General features: G+C 35.2%; 2 protein-coding genes across 3 annotated transcripts; both read left to right on the top strand.

The window, feature by feature from the left end:
• The first annotated feature begins 779 nt into the window (after positions 1 to 779).
• Positions 780 to 15,301, top strand: LOC132294868 (histidinol dehydrogenase, chloroplastic-like). 2 transcript variants are annotated; one of them, XR_009478224.1, is made up of 17 exons: positions 780 to 1,970; positions 5,107 to 5,236; positions 6,415 to 6,536; positions 6,637 to 6,689; positions 6,841 to 6,913; positions 7,085 to 7,186; positions 7,259 to 7,360; positions 7,484 to 7,555; positions 7,632 to 7,694; positions 7,822 to 7,863; positions 10,234 to 10,293; positions 10,399 to 10,509; positions 12,508 to 12,678; positions 13,597 to 13,687; positions 14,384 to 14,650; positions 14,804 to 14,903; positions 15,042 to 15,301. XR_009478224.1 is itself a non-coding variant. In XM_059792878.1 (16 exons), exons 2-15 carry the CDS (start codon positions 5,113 to 5,115, stop codon positions 14,638 to 14,640), a joined length of 1,443 nt encoding a protein of 480 aa, XP_059648861.1. In that variant the 5' UTR covers positions 780 to 1,970; positions 5,107 to 5,112; the 3' UTR covers positions 14,641 to 14,650; positions 14,804 to 15,036. The 2 variants fall into 2 exon arrangements, 1 of the variants encoding a protein (XP_059648861.1); XM_059792878.1 differs by lacking the exon at positions 15,042 to 15,301 and having other exon boundaries at positions 14,804 to 15,036.
• Positions 15,302 to 16,295: 994 nt separating this feature from the next.
• Positions 16,296 to 19,595, top strand: LOC132294867 (protein GAMETE CELL DEFECTIVE 1, mitochondrial). The gene is made up of 3 exons (XM_059792877.1): positions 16,296 to 17,004; positions 18,370 to 18,556; positions 19,241 to 19,595. The coding sequence occupies exons 1-3, from the start codon at positions 16,445 to 16,447 to the stop codon at positions 19,445 to 19,447; spliced, it is 954 nt and encodes a 317-aa protein (XP_059648860.1). The 5' UTR covers positions 16,296 to 16,444; the 3' UTR covers positions 19,448 to 19,595.
• Positions 19,596 to 20,296: the final 701 nt, after the last annotated feature.

The raw sequence follows: 20,296 nt of genomic DNA, 5'->3' as shown, positions 1-20,296 counted from the left end.
GGGTGAGGTTGGGGATGAAGTCGACGGTGTTGAGGATCTGCTTGGTGGCGGGACAGGTGTTGTGGCCGGAGTTTGGTTGATGGGTTGGGTTCGTAGGTGACGCCGGTAACGATGAAGAATTTGGTTAATGGGTTGGCTTCTTTGGATCTGTAGTTTGGTTGATGGGTTGGTTGATAGGTTGGGTTCTTTGGATTTGTTGATGGACAGGTGTTGTGGCCGGAGTTTGGTTGATGGGTTAGGTCTGCAGGTAACGCCGGTAAGGATGAAGAAGTTTGGTTGATGGGTTGGGTCTGTAGGTGACGCTGGTTAGGATGCGAGCTAGGGAGTCTGGGTTGTTATTGTTGATGTGGGTTTTCTTGGGTTTGTGGTTATTGTCTCTGGTTTGCTAGGTTGAGGTGAAGAAAATGGTGCCGATCATAACGTCGATGGTGACAAAGGGTGATTGGTAACACCGGATGGGTCTGTGCAGAGAGAGAGATTGGAAGAGAGAGAAGATGGCTTATGTGTAAAGCATTTGGCTGACGTGGATATTGCTTTGTATGTTGGGGGTAGATTGGTTACAAAAATAGTCAACACCTGGTCAAAGGGTAGTATAGTCATTTAACACTTCAAAAATACTCTCACCCAACCAAAAATTGACATTTGGGGTGTAAGTGAAATGTTAAACCACTAATTCAAATATAAGTGAAATTTAAAATCAAAATCTTCATTTAGTTGACATATGACCTAACCTTAAGGGTTGTGAGTGTAGTTTACCCAAAAACTTTTGAAAGACTTGCCTATATGGTGATGTCATCAACGAAAAGTCATTTTACCATTATACCCTCCTAACTCTAAAGATGCTAAGTTGTTTCTGATTACCTTTTACAATCAGTTTATTTTCTCTCTCTCCGCACCTAAAACACTACCAAATCACCACTAACCTTAACTCCTCTCATTGATTTATGAGAATGAGTGAGATCTAAAAAGATCTTTGAATCTGGCATCGTGAGCGTCAGTATGAAATTGTTGCGACAGTGAGCATGAAGGTGAAAACCTTATCAACCAGGTAAAGTTCCCATATTTTCGTACATGTTAGGCTTGTATAGATCGAATGATTCTAGCATGATGTAGAGTATTGTTAATGTATTCATGCATCTTTGGGTTTTGACGTAGCGAAAAGCGATAAATTCGTTCACAAGGAACGAGATTACCTTGAATCCACAAAAAAGAGTAGTTTGAATCAACATCTGACCTTTTCTTTCATCTATTCACATGGCCAGCCCATCAGTATGGATCAGTATTTTCTGTTAGCCTAATTCTTTATTCTTCTTCATGCATCCTTAATGAGGACACGTGTTTTGTTATGAATATGGTTTTTTGGCCCTAGCGTCACTTTCTAATTGATATAAATTTTTCCCTCCACACATGTCATTGATGTCATCAATCAATTATATCTTGTCACAAAAGTAAAAATGCATTTACTTTAATGAATCCTATCACTACGTGTCAGTATTTAGTTAGTCAATCATACTATGTCACCCAATATCCTTGAAGTATTAAAATATTTCTCCTATATGAGATTCATTCTCTCTTAGGAGTGATTTCAATGTATTGTCGAATGCACAATAGAGGATCAAAACTCATATTGTGTATGTTGTTACGTGTATGTATAGCTAGGTTTAAAGACTTACAATGTCGAATAATAGATTTACTAGGGGTCAAAGTGGAATTACAAGTAAAGTTTGGTCTTTATGAAAAAATACGGTATATTAATATAAAATTGGCGTCGGTTTTTGACTTTTTCCGGTGATCGTTCTGCACATTTGCAATCTGAAAGTGAGATACAATATATATATATATATATATAGAGGGAGAGAGAGAGAGAGAATCTGAAATTGAGTTTTATTCAGTGGAAGTGAGCCGTTCGGTGCCCTAGCTGAGGAAGACGCCACCAAGAAGACCTCTCAGCTTCTGCTCGCTATATTCAGGTACGTCTCTCTCTCACCCATTCTTTAGACCTTCATATTCCTTAAGTTCTTCAAAATCCAAACATTATACCTCCATTCTTAGAATTTATAGGAGGCGATTTCAATGGTCATGTAGGGAATGCGAATGGGTACCAACAAATTCATAGGGGCATGGTTTTGGGGAGATAAATGAGCACAAGAAAACACTCTTAGAATTTGCAGGGACATATGACTTAGAAAAGAGCATTTAACTGTTTTTAAGAGTTGCACAAATAGAATACAAATAGACTTATTCATTTAGGGGATTTTTAATTTTAATTTTAATTTATGGGTATTGTCTATTCTATAAATTGGAGGTGATTTAGATTGTCTTAGACTGTTGAGATTTTGGGGGTATGAATTGGATACGTGTAATGGATCTTCTCTATCAAAATTGAAAATTCTGTTTATATTTTTCAATGATGTTTTCAAATGGGTGATTTTTGAACTTGTAAGTTTGCTTATTTGGCTTTCTAATATTAAACAATACAAATTTTCAGAGAATTTATGACATGGGCTTTGTTTACTGTTGCTGTTCTAAAATCAAAGGAACAAAACATAATGTGTTCTTTTGGTGCATGTGAGTTTGAATTACTTTAATTGTATGTCAAATTCAAGTGATCTTAGAGTATGGTCTTGGTTTTTTTGAGGTTTATCTTTCTAACGACTGTCGAGACACCTCATCTACTTAAAATTCAGTATCTTTGTCAAACTCCAACTACAACTATTGGTACCTAGCTTTAATTGTATGTCAACATTAGAGGATGAAAGACGTTTCTCATGTAGGTTTTTTGGTCCTTTTGCTTTACATTGATGTTTATTCTATATGATATGTACCCTGAATTTGGAAATCTTATAATGTTGCTTCGAGATCATTAAGCAATACGCCGTTAGACTTGATATTAGTTTTAATGTAGCATTTTTAGTTATTTTTGGAGGACAGCTCTAATCACCTTGCAAAATGCAAATGCTGACACCTTTTGGAAGCTTTTATTGATTCATTGAAATCTACCCCATTATCTCGAGGTTGTATTGTTTGAATATGTTTAGAGTAGGTCATTCTTATGTACCCTCTAACATTATGAAACATTTTTGTGCTCAATCTATCATAGAAAAATTTACTTGAAAGGGTCCATATCTTGTGAATAAATACAAAACAAGTTCTTTGGGTTCTCCATTGAATATAAAAAAGCATTCAGTCGTGAATTTCACATGGAGTCGTGGAAAACCCTGTAGGAGATAAACCATGGGACCTAATACAAACATATAAAATCTAGTATGAAGGACTATTTACTACTAGTTTAACCAGACTCTAATCCAAGAATTCCTAGTTGCTTGTGACCTAGACTCAAGTTGGACGATTCACTCTGATCTTTGTTGATGCTAGTCAATAGATCCACTCATGCAATCCACTCCTTTTTTAGCACTTTGATCTCTCTGACTAGTTACATCTAATCCTTTAGAGCTCTTTGAAATCGGTTGATCTACACTCAATATCACTTACTATCTTAGCATATAATGATGAACAAAAAATAAGAAAACTCTAGCAATTAAATTGCTAATATGCACCTTCATTTTTGTCATAGTGCTTTTGGTGCTCAATGTTTGTTTATATATGCTTGGGATAGATTTTCTGTATTTTATGTTTAGATATGGAAGGATTAGGTTTAAAAGAGTTTTGAGTTATATTTGGAAATTGCCTTCCCACAGGTTTTGATCGATCAAGACTTGAGTTCAATTGAGCAGACCTAGTCTATTGGGTTTCGGTTCATTTTTCGATGGATCAAACACTCCTGTCCTTGTTCAATTAGGATTTGAGTTTCCAAAACAGTTTATGTATTCTAAAACGTATTTTCATGGATCAAAACATGTCATTCCAAAACCCTAACATGTTTAATGAAGTAGATGAATGCATATGGACCCTTATTTTGGTGAATGTATAATTTCAGAGTTGAACCATTTTGTGCCTTTCTTGAAGTTTTGAATTTTCTGATTTGCCCTTGAACAGTGGTAACTTAACTAATCTAACTTTTAAAACATAAACAACATTTAGGATAAACATACAAACTCTACTTTGTACGAAATTTACCGACGTAAGTTCTATTGACCTAGTTTAAAATTGATATATCTAATGGGAAGAAGTAGAATGTGATAAATTTTCGAATTCAAAATTCTAAGTAGCAGATTCAAGAATGCTGATTCACTTTCAGGTGAATTGTTTGACTTAGAGTTCGCTGGTTTTTAACTCCATTAGGATTTGTTACGGGACTTCTTTGTCTATAGTCTACTTGTTTCACACTAGTAAGTGCAAGTTTTCTTAGGACGGGCTATGAACAAATTATTTAATTGGATAATTTTATTTTCTGTGTAGCTTTTTGAAACAACACCTAACATTCTATTAAGTTTGTCTCACACATGGCATTTGAAATTACAAATGCATTGTCCAAAATTAGGTCATTGTGATGGTATTCAATTAGTTTTTTGTGAATCAGCGGGGGGATCAATTTTCAATTTCTTACATCATTCTTATTGTACCTTACGCTGATATGGGAAACACCAAGGACCTATTCATTCTTTATGGGAGTGTTTAAGTGTATGTGCCAAATTATAATATTCAATTACCTTGCTTTTTCTCTTTCTTTCCTTCCTTTTTACTCCTCCTCCTCCATCTTCTCTTTTACTTCTATTTTATTCCACTTTATCTCAGAATATGTGGTTTCAATTTCTACTGAAATTTGTCTAGAATTCTTCCTTTATTGTTTCCTTTCCTTTCCTTTATTATTTATTTTTGTATCTGTTTTTTTATTTTTATTTTTATTCTATACTTCAATCTATTTCATTAGAAAAAGATATTTCATGGATCTTTTCTTGCATAGATTTACTAAAATGATAAGACTTACTAAAAATGTATTGAAATCAAGAACTAGTTCCATCAACAGCAGTTCATGGATTGGATTGCCAAATTCCATGATATCAAATTCTTTTTTGGAACAATCAATTGTAGTTTCTTCTACATGCTATACTTGTAGATTTTCTATGCCTCAAATATATTTGCCTGGACTTATCGATTATAGATTAAGAATTATTTTTGTTTACATTCTTGTTGATTTAATTGAAGGTGGTGATGGACTGTCAACTTCTTTCTTTTAACTGGAGCAAGTGCTTATGTAAATCCTACCAGACTTGTCATTTTCGAATATTTGGTGCCCAAAAATATATATATCGTGGTTCTAATTATTTGCGAGCAGGTATATCACTTGTGCACTTTAGTAGTGAAATTTGAAAAACAGTTAATGTTTCGTGAAGAATTATAGCAAATGTATGGTAATGGGGTGTCAAAGAGATTTTTTGTTTTATTTTTGTTTTTATTGCAGTTATGATTTAAGATTACCAGTCTTCAGAAAACCTCATGCATCAGTAGTATATATTTTTCACAAATTTGAGTGTCATTTTGGAGAAGGTACGTCTTGGTTGAGAGGCTAAATGCTTCTGGTTCCTGGTCCACGACATTTTTGTTTCTACGCCTTACATTTAGGTTTAAATGATCAAATCTACTCTTAAATTTATAATTTAAAAATTTCTTGTATTAAGAATAAGGATGGAAGAAAGATGACCTCAAGTTATGATAGGGTTCAGTTCATATGACTTTCGTATACGACACACAAAATCTCACTGAGCTCCATAAAAAATATTCAATATATTTTTTGGTTAATGCCCCAAGATTTTAAAGTGAGGTGTGAAAATGCAACAAAATAAAATTGGAGAAAATTATGGATGTTGATCTATCCATAAATTACCCCAGCAGTGGCATGTGTTAGTTCAATCAGTTTGATGGGTCATTCAACAATGCAACATTATCTCTTAGCGCTGCTGTCAGTCTAGTCAACCTTAAAATATCTTGTTTACTTACATGAGTCAAACATTTAATTGTGCTTTATTACGCATATTATTTGTCTTGTGGCTTATGAGTTATCCAATTGTTGTTATAATATTTTGCTATTCAATTTTTTGGATATGTTGATTTTTATTAATTAGCATTCCATGCCATAAAGGATCCATCATTCCTTCCTCTATTTTTATCATAAATTTTCCTTTTAATCAACGATATCCCGCTGTACCATCATTTTTATAAATTAGCAATAGCATTCCTTGAGAAGAAGGGTTGCAGTAGGTGGACAAACTGAAAGAAGCTAGTCATTTGACATGATTTTTCATAATTGTGTCTTATATATGAAGAATCTTGCTCAAGCTACAATGCTTGTCTAGTTTTTGACTATATGGTTTGGATTTGAGGAATAACATATATGCCTCTATAGTCTATACTGCTTCACTAATCTTGACCTCTAATTGGTTTGGATGTGAAAAATAATGTAATATATTGCTTATAATGCTTTTGTTCTTATATTGTAGTTGACTGTTGTTGTAGGATCTCTTCATAATGCTATAAGATGCTCAATGAAGTCCTATAGGTTATCAGAGCTTAGTCAGGTTGAGGTCAATAGCCTCAAGGCTCGTCCTCGTATTGATTTCTCTTCCATTTTCAGTACGGTAAGCCTTTATGTAATTCCCCAAAGCAAAAATGTGTCCCCCTCCTCCTCTCTATCTCTCTCTTATAAGCATTTGGTGGCTTTGTGTCATGCTGCATCAGGTTCACCCAATTGTTGAAGATGTCCGGAGTAGAGGAGACGCTGCTGTTAAAGAGTAGGCGCTTCTTTGTTTTTCATTCTGTAATATTTTATCATGCTTTCCTTTTTATTAAACTAGTATTTTGGACTTTTGATTATGTGTTTCAACTCTAAGCTCCTCTAATAGCGAGTTTTCCTCTGAGATGTCATTGATATTTCTTTGGCAGTTATACTGCACGATTTGACAAAGTTGAACTAGACACGATAGTTGAAAATGTCAGTGAACTTCCAGATCCAAAGGTATTCAGTTTTTATAATTTTGGAATTTCCTTTTAGATGTGATTTGAGTGTGGATTGTATGTCATTTACATTGGTTTGGAGAATAAAGACGGATTTTCAATTTGTGGCTTCAATGAGTGCAGTTTGCTACTTCTGATACTAGACATTTTCTCATCTGCTTCTTAAAATTAGCTTGATGCAGCTGTTAGAGAAGCATTTGATGTAGCGTACAATAACATCTACGCATTTCATGCTGCGCAAAGATCGGTTGAGAGAACTGTTGAAAACATGAAAGTAAGCAATATAAAATTGAATCATTCTTTTGTTGTTGAAGCTTGTAACTCATTTTGGTTGTATTCCTGCCAGGGTGTTAAATGCAAACGAGTGGCAAGGAGCATTACCTCTGTTGGTCTTTATGTTCCTGGGGGAACTGCAGTTTTACCTTCGACGGCTCTGATGCTCTCAGTTGTATGTTAATTGAGTTTACTGCATAAATTGCTTTTGCTTGTTCATCAAATTATGATCTTTTTATTGATTGCTGATCTCTCAGTTATCAGATTTAATTGACATTTATTTTATTCTGTACACCAGCCTGCACAGATTGCTGGGTGTAAAACTGTTATTGTTGCAACCCCCCCTGCTCAGGATGGAAGCATCTGCAAGGTATTTAATTTCACCTTGATGAGGAATCTTATTATGATATTACTTGTCAAAAGCTAATAGAAGTGCTTTTATTTAGGAGGTACTTTATTGTGCTAAGAAAGCTGGTGTGACACACATTCTAAAAGCTGGAGGAGCTCAGGTTGTAAATTATAAAATTTTGGTCCACCTATTTTGCGTATATGCAACATGCCTTTCACATGTGTGGTCTTATGTTCAAGTTTTAATTATACTTGTTAAGTTTTCGGATATTTTTATAACTTTTGCAGGCCATTTCTGCCATGGCTTGGGGGACTGCATCATGCCCAAAGGTACTCACTTCCAGACTCTCTCAAATATTACTGTTGCTCTAACATAACTGGAATTCATTCTTTTATGGTCACTTGGGGGTATGAGATTGAAAGCAGGTGTGAGTTTGAATATGGAAAGCTTTTCACTGATAATACAATGCATTCAAGCGTCTGCTTCTAGTAGTTGGACTTCCTCATATTGGTCTTCCCTTTCAATCTATAACCTTGATGAGGTATGCACTAACAAGACGCAGGGTGGGTTGAAATCATCAATAATCATCATACAGTTACTGTATTCATGCTTGAGCCATTGTCTTTAGAGCCTCATTTCTTTTCCTCATAAAAACTTGAGTTTATTTGTCATCAAGTTTTATGGGAGAAATATTCATCTTCACTGCCAGTCTCTCTCAAGTCTCAACTATCACTGTTGCACTAACATAACCGGAATTCATTCTTGTATGGTCACTTAGGGGTATGATATTGAAAGCAGGTGTGAGTTTGAATATGGAAAGCTTTTCACTGATAATACAATGCACTCAAGTGTCTGCTACTAGTAGTTGGACTTCCTCATATTGGTCTCCCGTTTTAAGTTATAACCTTGATGAGGTATGCACTAACAAGACGCAGAGTGGGTTGGAATCATCAATAATCATCACACAGTTATTGTATTCATGCTTGAGCCATTGTCTTTAGCCTCATTTATTTTCCTCATAAAACCTTGACTTTATTTGTCGTCAAGTTTTATGGGAAAAATATTTGTCTTCATTTCCTTCTAAATCTCCTCCTATCAATTTTGAACTCAGAAGCAAAAGCTGATATACTTAACTAAAGAGGAACAAGTTATGGAACAGAATTCATTGTGCAAGACTTTTCACAAGGGAATTAAGTTTAATATGTAGCGTAAAGAATTGCATCGAGTAACATAGAAAGAAATGATAGAAATAATTGTTCAAGCATATCCATTATATGAAAATCCTTAACTTGAATAGTTTTTTCTTCCCTTGGAGGGATAAATTTAGAGATGTAGGGGTCTTTTTATGAGAACTTAACACCTTAAGAAGATTAACCTGAGAAGTTTCACTACTAGGGTCAGCTTCCCACATGCTAGCACTTGGCCTCTCTGCATCATGAATTGTCAGTTTGTGTTTTTTTTTTTTTTTTTCCTTCTATTGTTTTTTGTTTTCTTTGTTGGTCAGTCATTTAAGTTCTAATTAGGATATTTTTGTGATTGTACTTCTATTTTAAAAGTAATTTTTTTTCTTTTCAATTGGTCACTTTAATTTATTTTCTTTTTGCCGGACATTTTAGTGGCCCTTGGAGTAGTTTTAAAAGTGTTAGGATATTCCTAAAATCTTATGAAAAATCATTACAGCTTATGGGTAGCGGTTTTCTAATATTTGTTAATGAAAATTCAGCTCGCTACATCAACCTTTGGAATACATATTCTGCAGTTAAAAACAAATTCATGATGTCCTCTTCCTCCTCCTCCAGTGTCCTTCAGTGTCGGCATGTTTAGATTTCTACATATTGACAGAAGTTTCAACTTTCTAATATGTCAAACTGGAGAATGCATAATCATTTTCCCCAAAATCAGGGTAAAAAAGGATGGAATCATATATAAGTGTATGTTATCAATGTAAAGAAGCTTTAGGGGTCTTTCTTTGGTGCATGGTTAAAGCTCTGGCTGCCGAATTTGAGCCTATTGCCGCTATGTCGGCTCTGAGACCATTCATCGTGACACCGATATTGGTGTGACCAACATTCGGTATTACTTTTTCATTAATTAACATAGACATGCTTATATTTACAAGAGTCGGATATGGTAGCTGTTGATATATTGATATCCTTCTATTAAGGGTGTACATATTATTTTTAAAAAATTGAAACATGTAGGAATTGACTTTAATCTAATTAAAGTCCTAAGCTTCTAAGGTTATCAAAAATATGTCCTAAGCTTCTTTTTTTTTTTTAGGTTATTCTATGTACTCATTAGTCATTAGAAATTCCTGCATGGACAATGAATGGTGTGTGTGAATATATATGTATGCCTTTTGCATATAATTGAAGTTTGAGAAACCCCACGAAGGTGTACTCCTATTATACAATGACCACATTGTCTTGATAGGGAAGTGTGTGCGCTCTTCTTTTGTAGCGTTACTAATCACCTTGAATTTCTTGGTAAACTTGCATGCTCTGAGGCTCATGGCATACATATCAACATTGAAGTTTTTTAAGTTTTTCAGATGGTATAAATGGTAATTTTATAGTGGGTCAAAGGGATAATAGTTTTTTTCATTTACTAGTAAGGTATTTGGTTCCTCTGGTGTTACAAGTTTATATATTTATAACTTTCTGTTACAAGTGATATTGTGATATTTTAATAATTTGCAGGTCGAGAAGATATTTGGGCCTGGAAATCAATATGTCACAGCTGCTAAAATGATTCTCCAAGTATGCATATATTTTCATCTATTTGGTCTTTGACATTGTCATACTTTGTGTATAACTGTGTTTCTATATTTTGGTCAGTTAATTCTCTTTGAATTTTCTCAACAGAACAGTGAGGCTATGGTTTCCATTGACATGCCTGCGGGACCATCAGAAGTTCTGGTTATTGCTGACAAACATGCCAATCCTATTTATATAGCCGCAGATTTGCTTTCCCAGGTGTTTAATACTATTTGAATTTTGAAATGCTTGATTTAGTATTCGATGGATAATTTTTATAATTGAAGCAGCGGATCCAAATTTTCTGCTTCTATGACATGATTGATATCTAAAATGCAGTTAGAAACATAAGCTGCATCTTTTTGCTAGGGATAATGATTTGGAGTCTGAAAGTAGGACAACTCTGATTGATTTATGTGAGTGGAGGCTGACATCATCATGATGCCATTATTCTCATTAATATCAGTGATGTCATGATGACATCAGCCTCTACTCACATAAAATTAGTCAGATTTGTTTGACTGTCGGACTCTCTACCATTACTCTTTTGCTATATGCCATAAAACTGTAGCCAGTTATTCCTGCTTGATGAAGTTATAGTTTACATGTGTTTTGACAAGGCTATTTATTTTTGGAAGTTTATCTAAACTGAACAGGCTGTTACCAATTTTGTGGGAGGTGTAACTTTGATTGAAGTCGAAGTCTTCTTTTTTCAAGTCTATGTGGAGAAGTTTTCCTTTTCATATAAAAATAAATAAATCTGTCTAAACCAGATTGGATTTTGGTAGTTTAAATGGATTTATATCTGAATGATAATTATTTTTATTTTAATTTATGTGAAACTATCATCGTGTCTGTAGAGACTATCCAAAGTTCTTTTAGATGCTGGACACACTTGAGTTGAAGAAATAAAGAAATAATTGACTTGATTTTGAAGTACTGAACATGCAAGATTTGGTTATCTTTTCTCAGTTAGTTAACTTACTTCGCGTAGAACTTCTTTGTTTGCATCTTGATAATACTGCCATTCTTTACTAAGAATACTTTGGAGGAAAAAATTAGGTTGCCTTTCTGAACAGTGATGGTATAACCCAAATATGACATTTCAAAACTGATTGTATGAATGTGATGAACTAAAAAGAATTTTATAGTCTATGAAAGGTCATATATAGTTCAATAAATTCATGAACTTTTACAGCTTTGTAAAAGTTCTCGTATTCTTTTCGATAGTTCAATGCACATTCTTAAAAATTGTCTCAAAATCCTAAGAATAATTCAATTGGGACAAACTTATCCCTTAATAAGTTTAGATTGACAGAACTATGAATTGCCTAAGGGTGCACATATGCCTTATCCATATGTCGGATAAGGTTCAAACAAATTCCATGAGGAATTCTAGTAGATCAAACTTAACCCCATCGATATATCAGACGGGGTACAACAATTCCCATGATCAATTTGTATGGGCCAAACATACCACATTATCATAGATTACAATTTCTATCTAAGAAGCATGAATATGAATACGGGACACGTACATGACAAATCCTAATAAATTAGACATGGACACAGCAAATAACAAATATGCTTTTTTTTTTTTTTTTTTTCCTTTCATATTGACACATATTATAGAACTAATGTTATTCTTTTTAATCAACCTAGGAATAAAAAATCCACAAGTCACAATAACTAATGAGCTACAACAATAATTGTCTCAGTTGAGAAGAATAAAAAAAGAGTGAAAATTCTTAAGTAGAATTTTTTTATTTAGGGGAAAAAAAAAAAACAGAACTTCCTTGTGGAGCCAACTTACACCATTATGAATTTAGAGAACTGACAAAAACAAAGCAGTAAAAGATTAACTTGGAAACTGCTTGTCACAAATGGTTTTTTTATTAATGTACTTTTACATTTTGTGATATTATCCAATTGAAGCATGCAGGCATGGCATTTGTTTATGACCTGTTTACCGAGCTCAACAATGTAGATCTATGTATACTCCTCTAGCAGCCGTGGTTTCTATAATAGTCACTTTGTACCACATTTCCATACCGCATTTATTTTTCATGTGATTGGATCATGAGATTAGTTTCTTATACTATATTTATACTTTATATTCAGTTAGGCACTCTCCTACAATGCGCATGCATAAAAAACAATTGTGGTTCTCTGCTACCATTCTGCCTGATCTCTGAAATAACTAATTAATATTTTTAGGCTGAGCATGGTCCTGATAGTCAAGTTGTTCTTGTAATTGTCGGGGATGGTGTGGATCTAATGGCTATTGAGGATGAAATCAGCAAGCAATGTAAAAGCCTACCAAGGGGAGAGTTTGCTTCAAAAGCACTCAGCCACAGCTTCACTGTGTTTGCTCGTGATATGCTTGAGGTTAGTCATCTTATTCTTGCTTTGGTCATTGTATCTCCTACTTGCTGGTGTGAAATGTTTTTATATGCATGCTTATAATTCCATTTATGTATTAAAACACACAAAAAAAATGGTCATTAGTAAGGGCAATGCACATTGCATTTTTATTCAGCAACTTAGAAATGATTGAATATTTTGAGGTTGGCAATTCCTTTTAACTAAAGAATGAAAAGGAAGCGGGAGGGTTCTGCAAAACTTTCATGGATCTTTGTCTCTTAGGCCCAAACATCTTTTGGGTTATGTCTGATCTCTGAAGATATATATTGTTTTTCTGGAATTGTTGTTCACTATTGACGCCTTCTCTATTAAATTTCATTTCAGTAGTATCTGTTTTAGTGTTCATTTATCAGAACTTAGTCTATGACTTTGAAAACCAAACACATTTGGTTGTACTTCTGTTGATATACTTAAGAGAAATAGTTACTTGTTCTGTTCCGTTATTTTGATTGATTTTTATTTCCCTTGTGGGTAGCACAGGCAGCATTGTCCCCCTATAACTAGTGACCAATGTTTGCAGCCGGTTCACAATGGAATTCCAAGGCTCTGTTACCGAGTCTCACCGGTATTTTGGTGAGACTGAAATTTGCAAGCAAACTGGTCCGATTCGCTTGTTAAACGGGCACTTCTTTTCGGACCGGCCCGATTTTATCCCAAACCAGGCCAGCCCAATGCTGAGAGTTTTACTTGTAATGTAATGTTGTGGGTGGCGTTTGAACCCCTGACTGGTTGTATTTAAAGCAAGTGATTAACCACTTCTTGTTCTCTTGTTTTCGTTGCACTTCTGCTTCTTTATCTTTAATGTTTAATCTTTTATTCAAGAAGTGATGCCTCGTTGCCTCTTGTAACTAAACTTGATTATTGCCTTATTGCGATTTTCAGGCAGTGTCGTTTTCAAATTTATATGCACCCGAGCATCTGATCATTAATGTTAAAGATGCAGAAAAATGGGAGAATTTCATCGAGAATGCAGGTGCAGTGATTGTTTTTCTATTGTCTTCTTATTTCCTCTAAAGCTGTGTTAACATTTGCATTGAGTATAATTGTTAAACAGTGGTGGAATCTTTTTAATTTTTAATTTAATTTAATTTTTTTAATAAATAAGATTAGAAGGCGCTCAAAGGGCTTTGAGCGAGTTTCATTGTTAAACAGTGGTGGAATCTTCAAATTTTTTTTTTTCTCCTTGAGCGAGTTTCGTTGTTAAACTGTCCAAATTTGAACAAAGTCCACTTAAGCAACTTCTATACTTTTAAGAAAGACTTTATAAAACGTCAAATGCACGCACCTTACACATCATACATGATCTAATGTGTGCGTGCATATCGGTGTACTTCAAGCATGATGTCTTTGAGGATCAAACCACTCGACACTCCAATCATCCAACTCAAGACTTGAGCAAAATTACAACTCGATATATTGGTTTTGGATACGAAATATGCCAACACAATATACAGTTTCTAACATAATCTTTTGAATGATTGAAAAATAAATCCATTCATTTCAAATCCTTGACCTTGTGGAGCATAAGGTTTTCTTTTGGCCGAGCTGTTTGAAGTCCCATTTAAGTATCTGAATGCAATTTCCTTGTTCATTTTATCAGTTGGCAATATTTTTATTCTTACTCTGCAATAAAGAATGATACAGTGAATTGTTTTGATGCCTCCTGCAGGTTCAGTATTTTTAGGGCAGTGGACTCCGGAGAGTGTAGGAGATTATGCAAGTGGGACAAACCATGTCCTTCCAACTTATGGTTATGCACGGATGTACGGTGGGGTGTCTCTGGACTCCTTCCTGAAGTACATTACTGTGCAGTCATTGACGGAGGAAGGCCTGAGGAAGCTTGGTCCTTATGTTGTAACCATGGCTGAAGTTGAAGGGCTCGAAGCACACAAGAGAGCTGTTACGCTTAGACTTCAAGGAAATTGAAGCAAGACAGGTTCCCAATTTGAGATTGTTTTACACGGCCACCCACTTCATATTTGTTTTCTCTTTCGGGGCTGACCCTTTTTGACTTTTCTCTACCAAATGCTAGAGCAAAATTGCCACATTTGTAGGTGGCCTGAATGTTGTAATTTAATTTTGGACCCAGAATTCTAGGTTTAAAGGAACACAGATTGAACTAGTCTGGAGGGAACTCTATAGCCAGGAAGGTCTGCATTGGTGGCTCTCTTTCATTTCGGATGGTGCAGGTTTTGACAATTATTCTGAATGTATTTATATTTGGATGTTTTCAGAGCGCGGTTCACTCGTTCTAGAGGAGAATTACCTCTTTGGAATCTTCATTTATTCTGAAACATGTAATGAAATTCTGTTCTTTTGTTCTGCAGAACACTACTTTTCCTTGTCATATATCATCAATATTGTCATGGTGATTCTGTATGTTTGTTCAGCGAAAATGGGACGAGGACAAATCTATAAGCTGTCACATGGATTCTGGGCTAAAGAAAAAGGAAAGGAAGTAATGGTATCTCTTCTGTGTCTCAATGAAGAACTGCTGAAGGCTGCAACCAGAAATGAGATTTGTATAGGAACTACAGTGGGTCAAGGCATTCAGAAAAAGAAAAAAAAAAAAAAAAAAACAAGAGAATCAGAATATGAGAGAAAAAGTAAAGAAATTGAGGTGTTTATTTTTATCTTATATTCTTTTTCTAGTCATGCTTTCCAAGGAACAGTTGGTTGGAAATGACACCTCAGTTGACTAGGATAATACATCATGGAATGAAGTGTTTTTGTTTTTTAAGAAGATCAAGATTGCGTATATCTGAACCTTTTATAATTTTGCATTGGTGGAAGTACTGTATATTAGGGTAGTCTGTCAACTTTTTTTTTAGCCGTTGACACCACCTACCGCTTTAGGGTTTATTGGCAAAGCTCGGATACTCTGTTGGAGTACAACACTAGTGTTGTTATGCACCAGATCCCAACACTTAAAAAGTATTTCTCGTAGCAAAGGATGCACACAAATGTCCTTCGCCAAATGAAAAGAAAATGTAGAACTTTGCTTCATAAATTCGTGAATCATATACAAACTATACATATCATTTAAATGAGATAGTTTTTGCACTTTGTTGAACTTGGGACTTCCAAATTTATGGTTCATCATAAGGAACCTTAACCGACGAAAAATACTTTATTACTTCGATTGTATTTTTTTTTTTCTTCATAAGGTAAAGTTTTTACTCATATTGTATTGAGGACATGTTAACACCAATTAATTAAATATTGACACGTAATGATTGAATTCACTAAAGTAAAACATTTTTACTTATGTGACGAGATATAATTGATTGATCAGACTCACTAAAGTAAAACACTTTTACTTGTGTGATAAGATATAATTGGTTGATCACATAGATAATCAACTAACAAAATTAATATAATGATATTCCAATAAATTTCATAACCAAAAAAAAAAAAAAAAAAAAAAAAAATTGATTTTTTTTATATAATGTTGTAAATAGTAATGATGCAGCTGGTCCAAACCGAGCCTGGCTCGTCATAGAAAGAATAAAGCCCAAGTCTGGCCTTAAACAAAACCGAGCCTTTTGGGCCCAACGGGTACATTTCCCTGTCAATCGACACACACTCTCTCTTAGCTTCAGTAGGGTTTAAGATCTCCTCTTCTTCTCAATCCCCAAGACCTCAAAAGAAGAAGAAGCTTTACTTTCTTCTTGACATTATATACAAACACACACAAACGCACGTATATGCATAGCATGTATACATATATATGTGTTTATATATAATGATGAATCCAATTCATAGACTCTCTTCTGTAATCAGAAGACCCGTTTTCAGTTTCCCCACCCACCTCAGAACACTCTGTACCAAACCCACCACCAATCGGACAACCAAGAACGGCGGAGACGAGTGGAACGACGCTTGGGAGACGGCTTGGCTGCCGGAAGACCTCTCGGCGAAGAACCGAGCTCCTTGGGAGGCCGATGTCAACTTCTCGACGCCCGGTGAACACTCCGATATGGTTCTCCCATCGGACGTCGATCCGGAGACGAAGGCTTTCGTGGAAGACATGAAGGACAATTGGGATCAGAGAAGAAAGAGTCCCAAGGCACAGCAGCAGCAACAGCAGCTAGAAATGGTGAAGAAAGAGGGAAATGGTAATTCGCTTTATAGTTTAGAGAATATGAAAAAAGATTACAGATTGACGAAGCAGAGAGTTCATTCTGGGCTGTGGATGCAAGAGATCGAGAAGCAGGAGGAGGCCAAATTGGGGGATTCGATTTCCGGTGGTGGAGATGATATCGACAAACTTCTTGATAGCTGCTCTGAGTATGCCTCTCTCTCTTATATATATATATATAATTATATGCATACGTGCATTCTATACACAAACATACATATAGCAATATAGCATTGATTTCTTGTTTTGATTAATGGTTACTGTGTTTTCTATTTTTATTTTGATGTGAATTCTTTAATTTGGTTTTGTTTAGGAGGTTTAAGTAAAAAATTTAAGCATGCCTGAATTGTGTTTTTTTTTTAATAACAGTTCAAAATATTGTGAATTGTTTTGTGTTGATGAACTATAGGGTTTAGTAAATTTAATCTGTGTCCCCTTTTGTACTGGTAGTCCAAACCATCAACACTTCGGGTAGAAAACACACTGCACATTTAGCTATATGCCACTCGCTTCAATGGGGCTTCGTCTAACATCAAGATAACATTGTGCAACTTAACCAAGTAGAACAATGTGGAAATAAGAGGAGGGAAGTGATTGTCAGTTTTCCGTATCGATATATGCATGTATTTCTTCTCTTATCAGAAGTCAGGTTCTAAACGTTTTCTTGTTTTCAGAGGATCTCCCATGATATATATATATGTGTGTGTGTGTGTGTATTTTTGGATTTCTGATGAACATAGTATTTATTTAACATGGAATCTTGCAAGATTCTACCACTGAGTTTGTTCAAAGTGTGCCTATTCTTTTTGGTTAGTTTGATTGGCTCTCAAGCCCCAAGGATTGAATTTTTTTTTTTTGATAAGTAAAAGATGTATTAGAAAGCCTTCAAAAGGGGTAAGAGTCCAAAAACTACACAAAGGCTGAAGCCAAAAGAATGGGCCCCTCCGGTCCTAAGGAACCCAAAAAATCAGCTATCTTCTCTGAAGATTTACAATTTTTCCCCATCACCCAACTAAAAAGAGGCCCCAAGGATTAAAGTTCAAGAGGTAAAGCAAAATTTCGTTCACTTTTCAATCAGATATTCTTATTCTTATTATTTTTATCCAATAAAGGAATTCTCTGTAGTCAGTGTACTACTTGATTAGCCTCAGTGGCTAGTTAATAAAGGACAATTTAAATGGATTTCTCGTGTTTCAGATATTGTGATCATTCAAGCTCTTGGTAGGTTCAGGGTCGTGAATGGTCTGTTGTGTTCTATTGAGGTAAAAAGAACTTGGTAACTTGTGTGAATACCCATTCCAAGCATCCACCAAAATGATACTATAAAATAATATGTATTATTCATTAACTCATAATGTTTGTAACCGATTGATGATTTTCTTGTTCATTAGAGTACGTATATTTGTGCTACCCTATGGTGGTGATCTGTCCCTGTTTCTCTTCTGGGTTTTGTCATCACTGACTAGCCATGATAAATCAGTTGAACAGGCATATTTAATTTCATAATAATGCAGAATTTTTGACCCTGTCAACAACGATTTCAACAACCCAAAAATCCCAAGTTCTTCTGAGTTCAAAAACAAGCCTGATGGTTGGGAAGCAACATCCAAACAAGATGGGAATGTCTGGGAGATGTCACAGAGGGAAGAAGACATCCTCCTTCAAGAGTTTGAGCGTCGGATTGCATTCAGCAAATTCCAGGTTTGTCAATGCAACCATTGCCACTGCCAACACGTGCGCACACACTCTTCTTTCTTCGTTGGTACTTTTAAATTCCAATCCAGTGCCAAGAATAATGCTGTCAATAAAGCACTCTTCTTGTATTTGACATCCCTGAATGATCTCACATTGCCTTTGATATAGTTAGCAGAAATCATAGGCTTTATGTTAGCCATATGTGTCTAATCCAGTGCTTCCAGTTCTATAATCATTTACAATTTTGATTAGATCAAAGTTGTGAAGAGAGAAATATCCCAATATGCAAGGTTTTTTATTTTTTAATTTTTTAATTTTTTTGTATGAAAGTATGTGTTTATATAGACACACATATATTTGTAATTTTGTATTACATGTTTCTTCACTGGGTTTAAAAGGATTACTTATGGTGCATCTAGGGACCAGAGTTTCCATAGATGCATTGACAGTCTGAAACATTTGTTTTTAAGGATTGATCATAGAGTTTTGTCTACGGTCCTGGTAATATTGCCTGATATCTCAACCATCTTGTTTCTTTCATCTTCTTAGTTTGTTCACTCACTCACTCAGGCTCCCCCCCACCACGAACACACACGCACAGACCCCACCAAGAGAGTGAGAGAGAGATCCTATGTTATAGACTCATAGCACTTTGGTCTTCTTTCTTATATTTTATCAACTGAGATGCAGATAGCAAGTTTTATCAAGACACACATTTTTAGCCGGAGGCGGCCTATTGATGGTTGGAAATACATGATAGAGGAGCTGGGACCAAATGCAAAGAAAGGAAAGGGCAGCGTTACGAGGATACCCAGTCTATCAGATGCATCAACCCAACCGTTCAAAGAGGAGAAGACACCGATTGCCAGCAACCTCACCTCCTATAAGGGGAGGTAGTTCTGTTTACTGCCTCTCCTCTCCTTGTCGTCCCAGTATGTACTGTATATAACAATAGCAATGTTGACTGCTATAATAATTTGTGAAGTGATTTTGGCCCCTGCGTTCTGAATTTTAGCTGTTAGTATCAAATAAGTTCTTTCCATCATATTTTTTACTTGTACGTTCAAGTTTCTTCTCACACCACCTTATAAATCTTGTACCCTTCACATAAAATCCCGGTACGATCCAAGTGATCAATTGAAAAATGATTATGAGTTCTTCTCTGTTACTGAATTTTAAACAGCCCGTCTTTTTGACCCTTTTTGGTAGTTGTAAACTTAGAAGAGGAAATGTAGAAACCAAACTTCCAGATGCTGCAATCTCAGAGCTTATGAGGATACCAAGCTACTTGTAAAAAGTGGTCCAACAAAAAACTGTTAACACTAATCGGGCACTTACTCCCTGGGTTTTACAGCATTGTGTTCAAAGAGGGTTATTCAATATTGTGTTTAAAGATCATGTGGTTTTATGGAATTGTGTTCAATGATATGTCAAGATTTTTTTTTTCCCGGCAAACTAGGGGGAGGGGAAACTCTAACGCGGGCACATCCATTCAGGAAGCTGAGCGCTCTATCAACTAGGCCAAATTCATAAAGTGAGACAAACAGCTTAAGCCAACTCCATTATATTTTAAATTGGTTATGTCCGTGTCTTTATACCACCAATGATTAAGATTTTGGTTCCAAAAACAAACAAAAAAAAAAAAATAATTATCTCGGAACAATTTTTTATCTCAGGCAAAGAAAAATACTATTATTAATTATCAGAAAGTTACAGGAACAATTTTTTATCTCAGGCAAAGAAAAA

The sequence above is a fragment of the Cornus florida genome, unplaced genomic scaffold, assembly GCF_030987335.1.
Source record: "Cornus florida cultivar Cherokee Brave unplaced genomic scaffold, ASM3098733v1 CherokeeBrave_3.0.0_Hap2_Chr02, whole genome shotgun sequence".
NCBI lineage: Eukaryota > Viridiplantae > Streptophyta > Magnoliopsida > Cornales > Cornaceae > Cornus > Cornus florida.
This window is presented reverse-complemented; position numbering and strand designations above follow the sequence as displayed.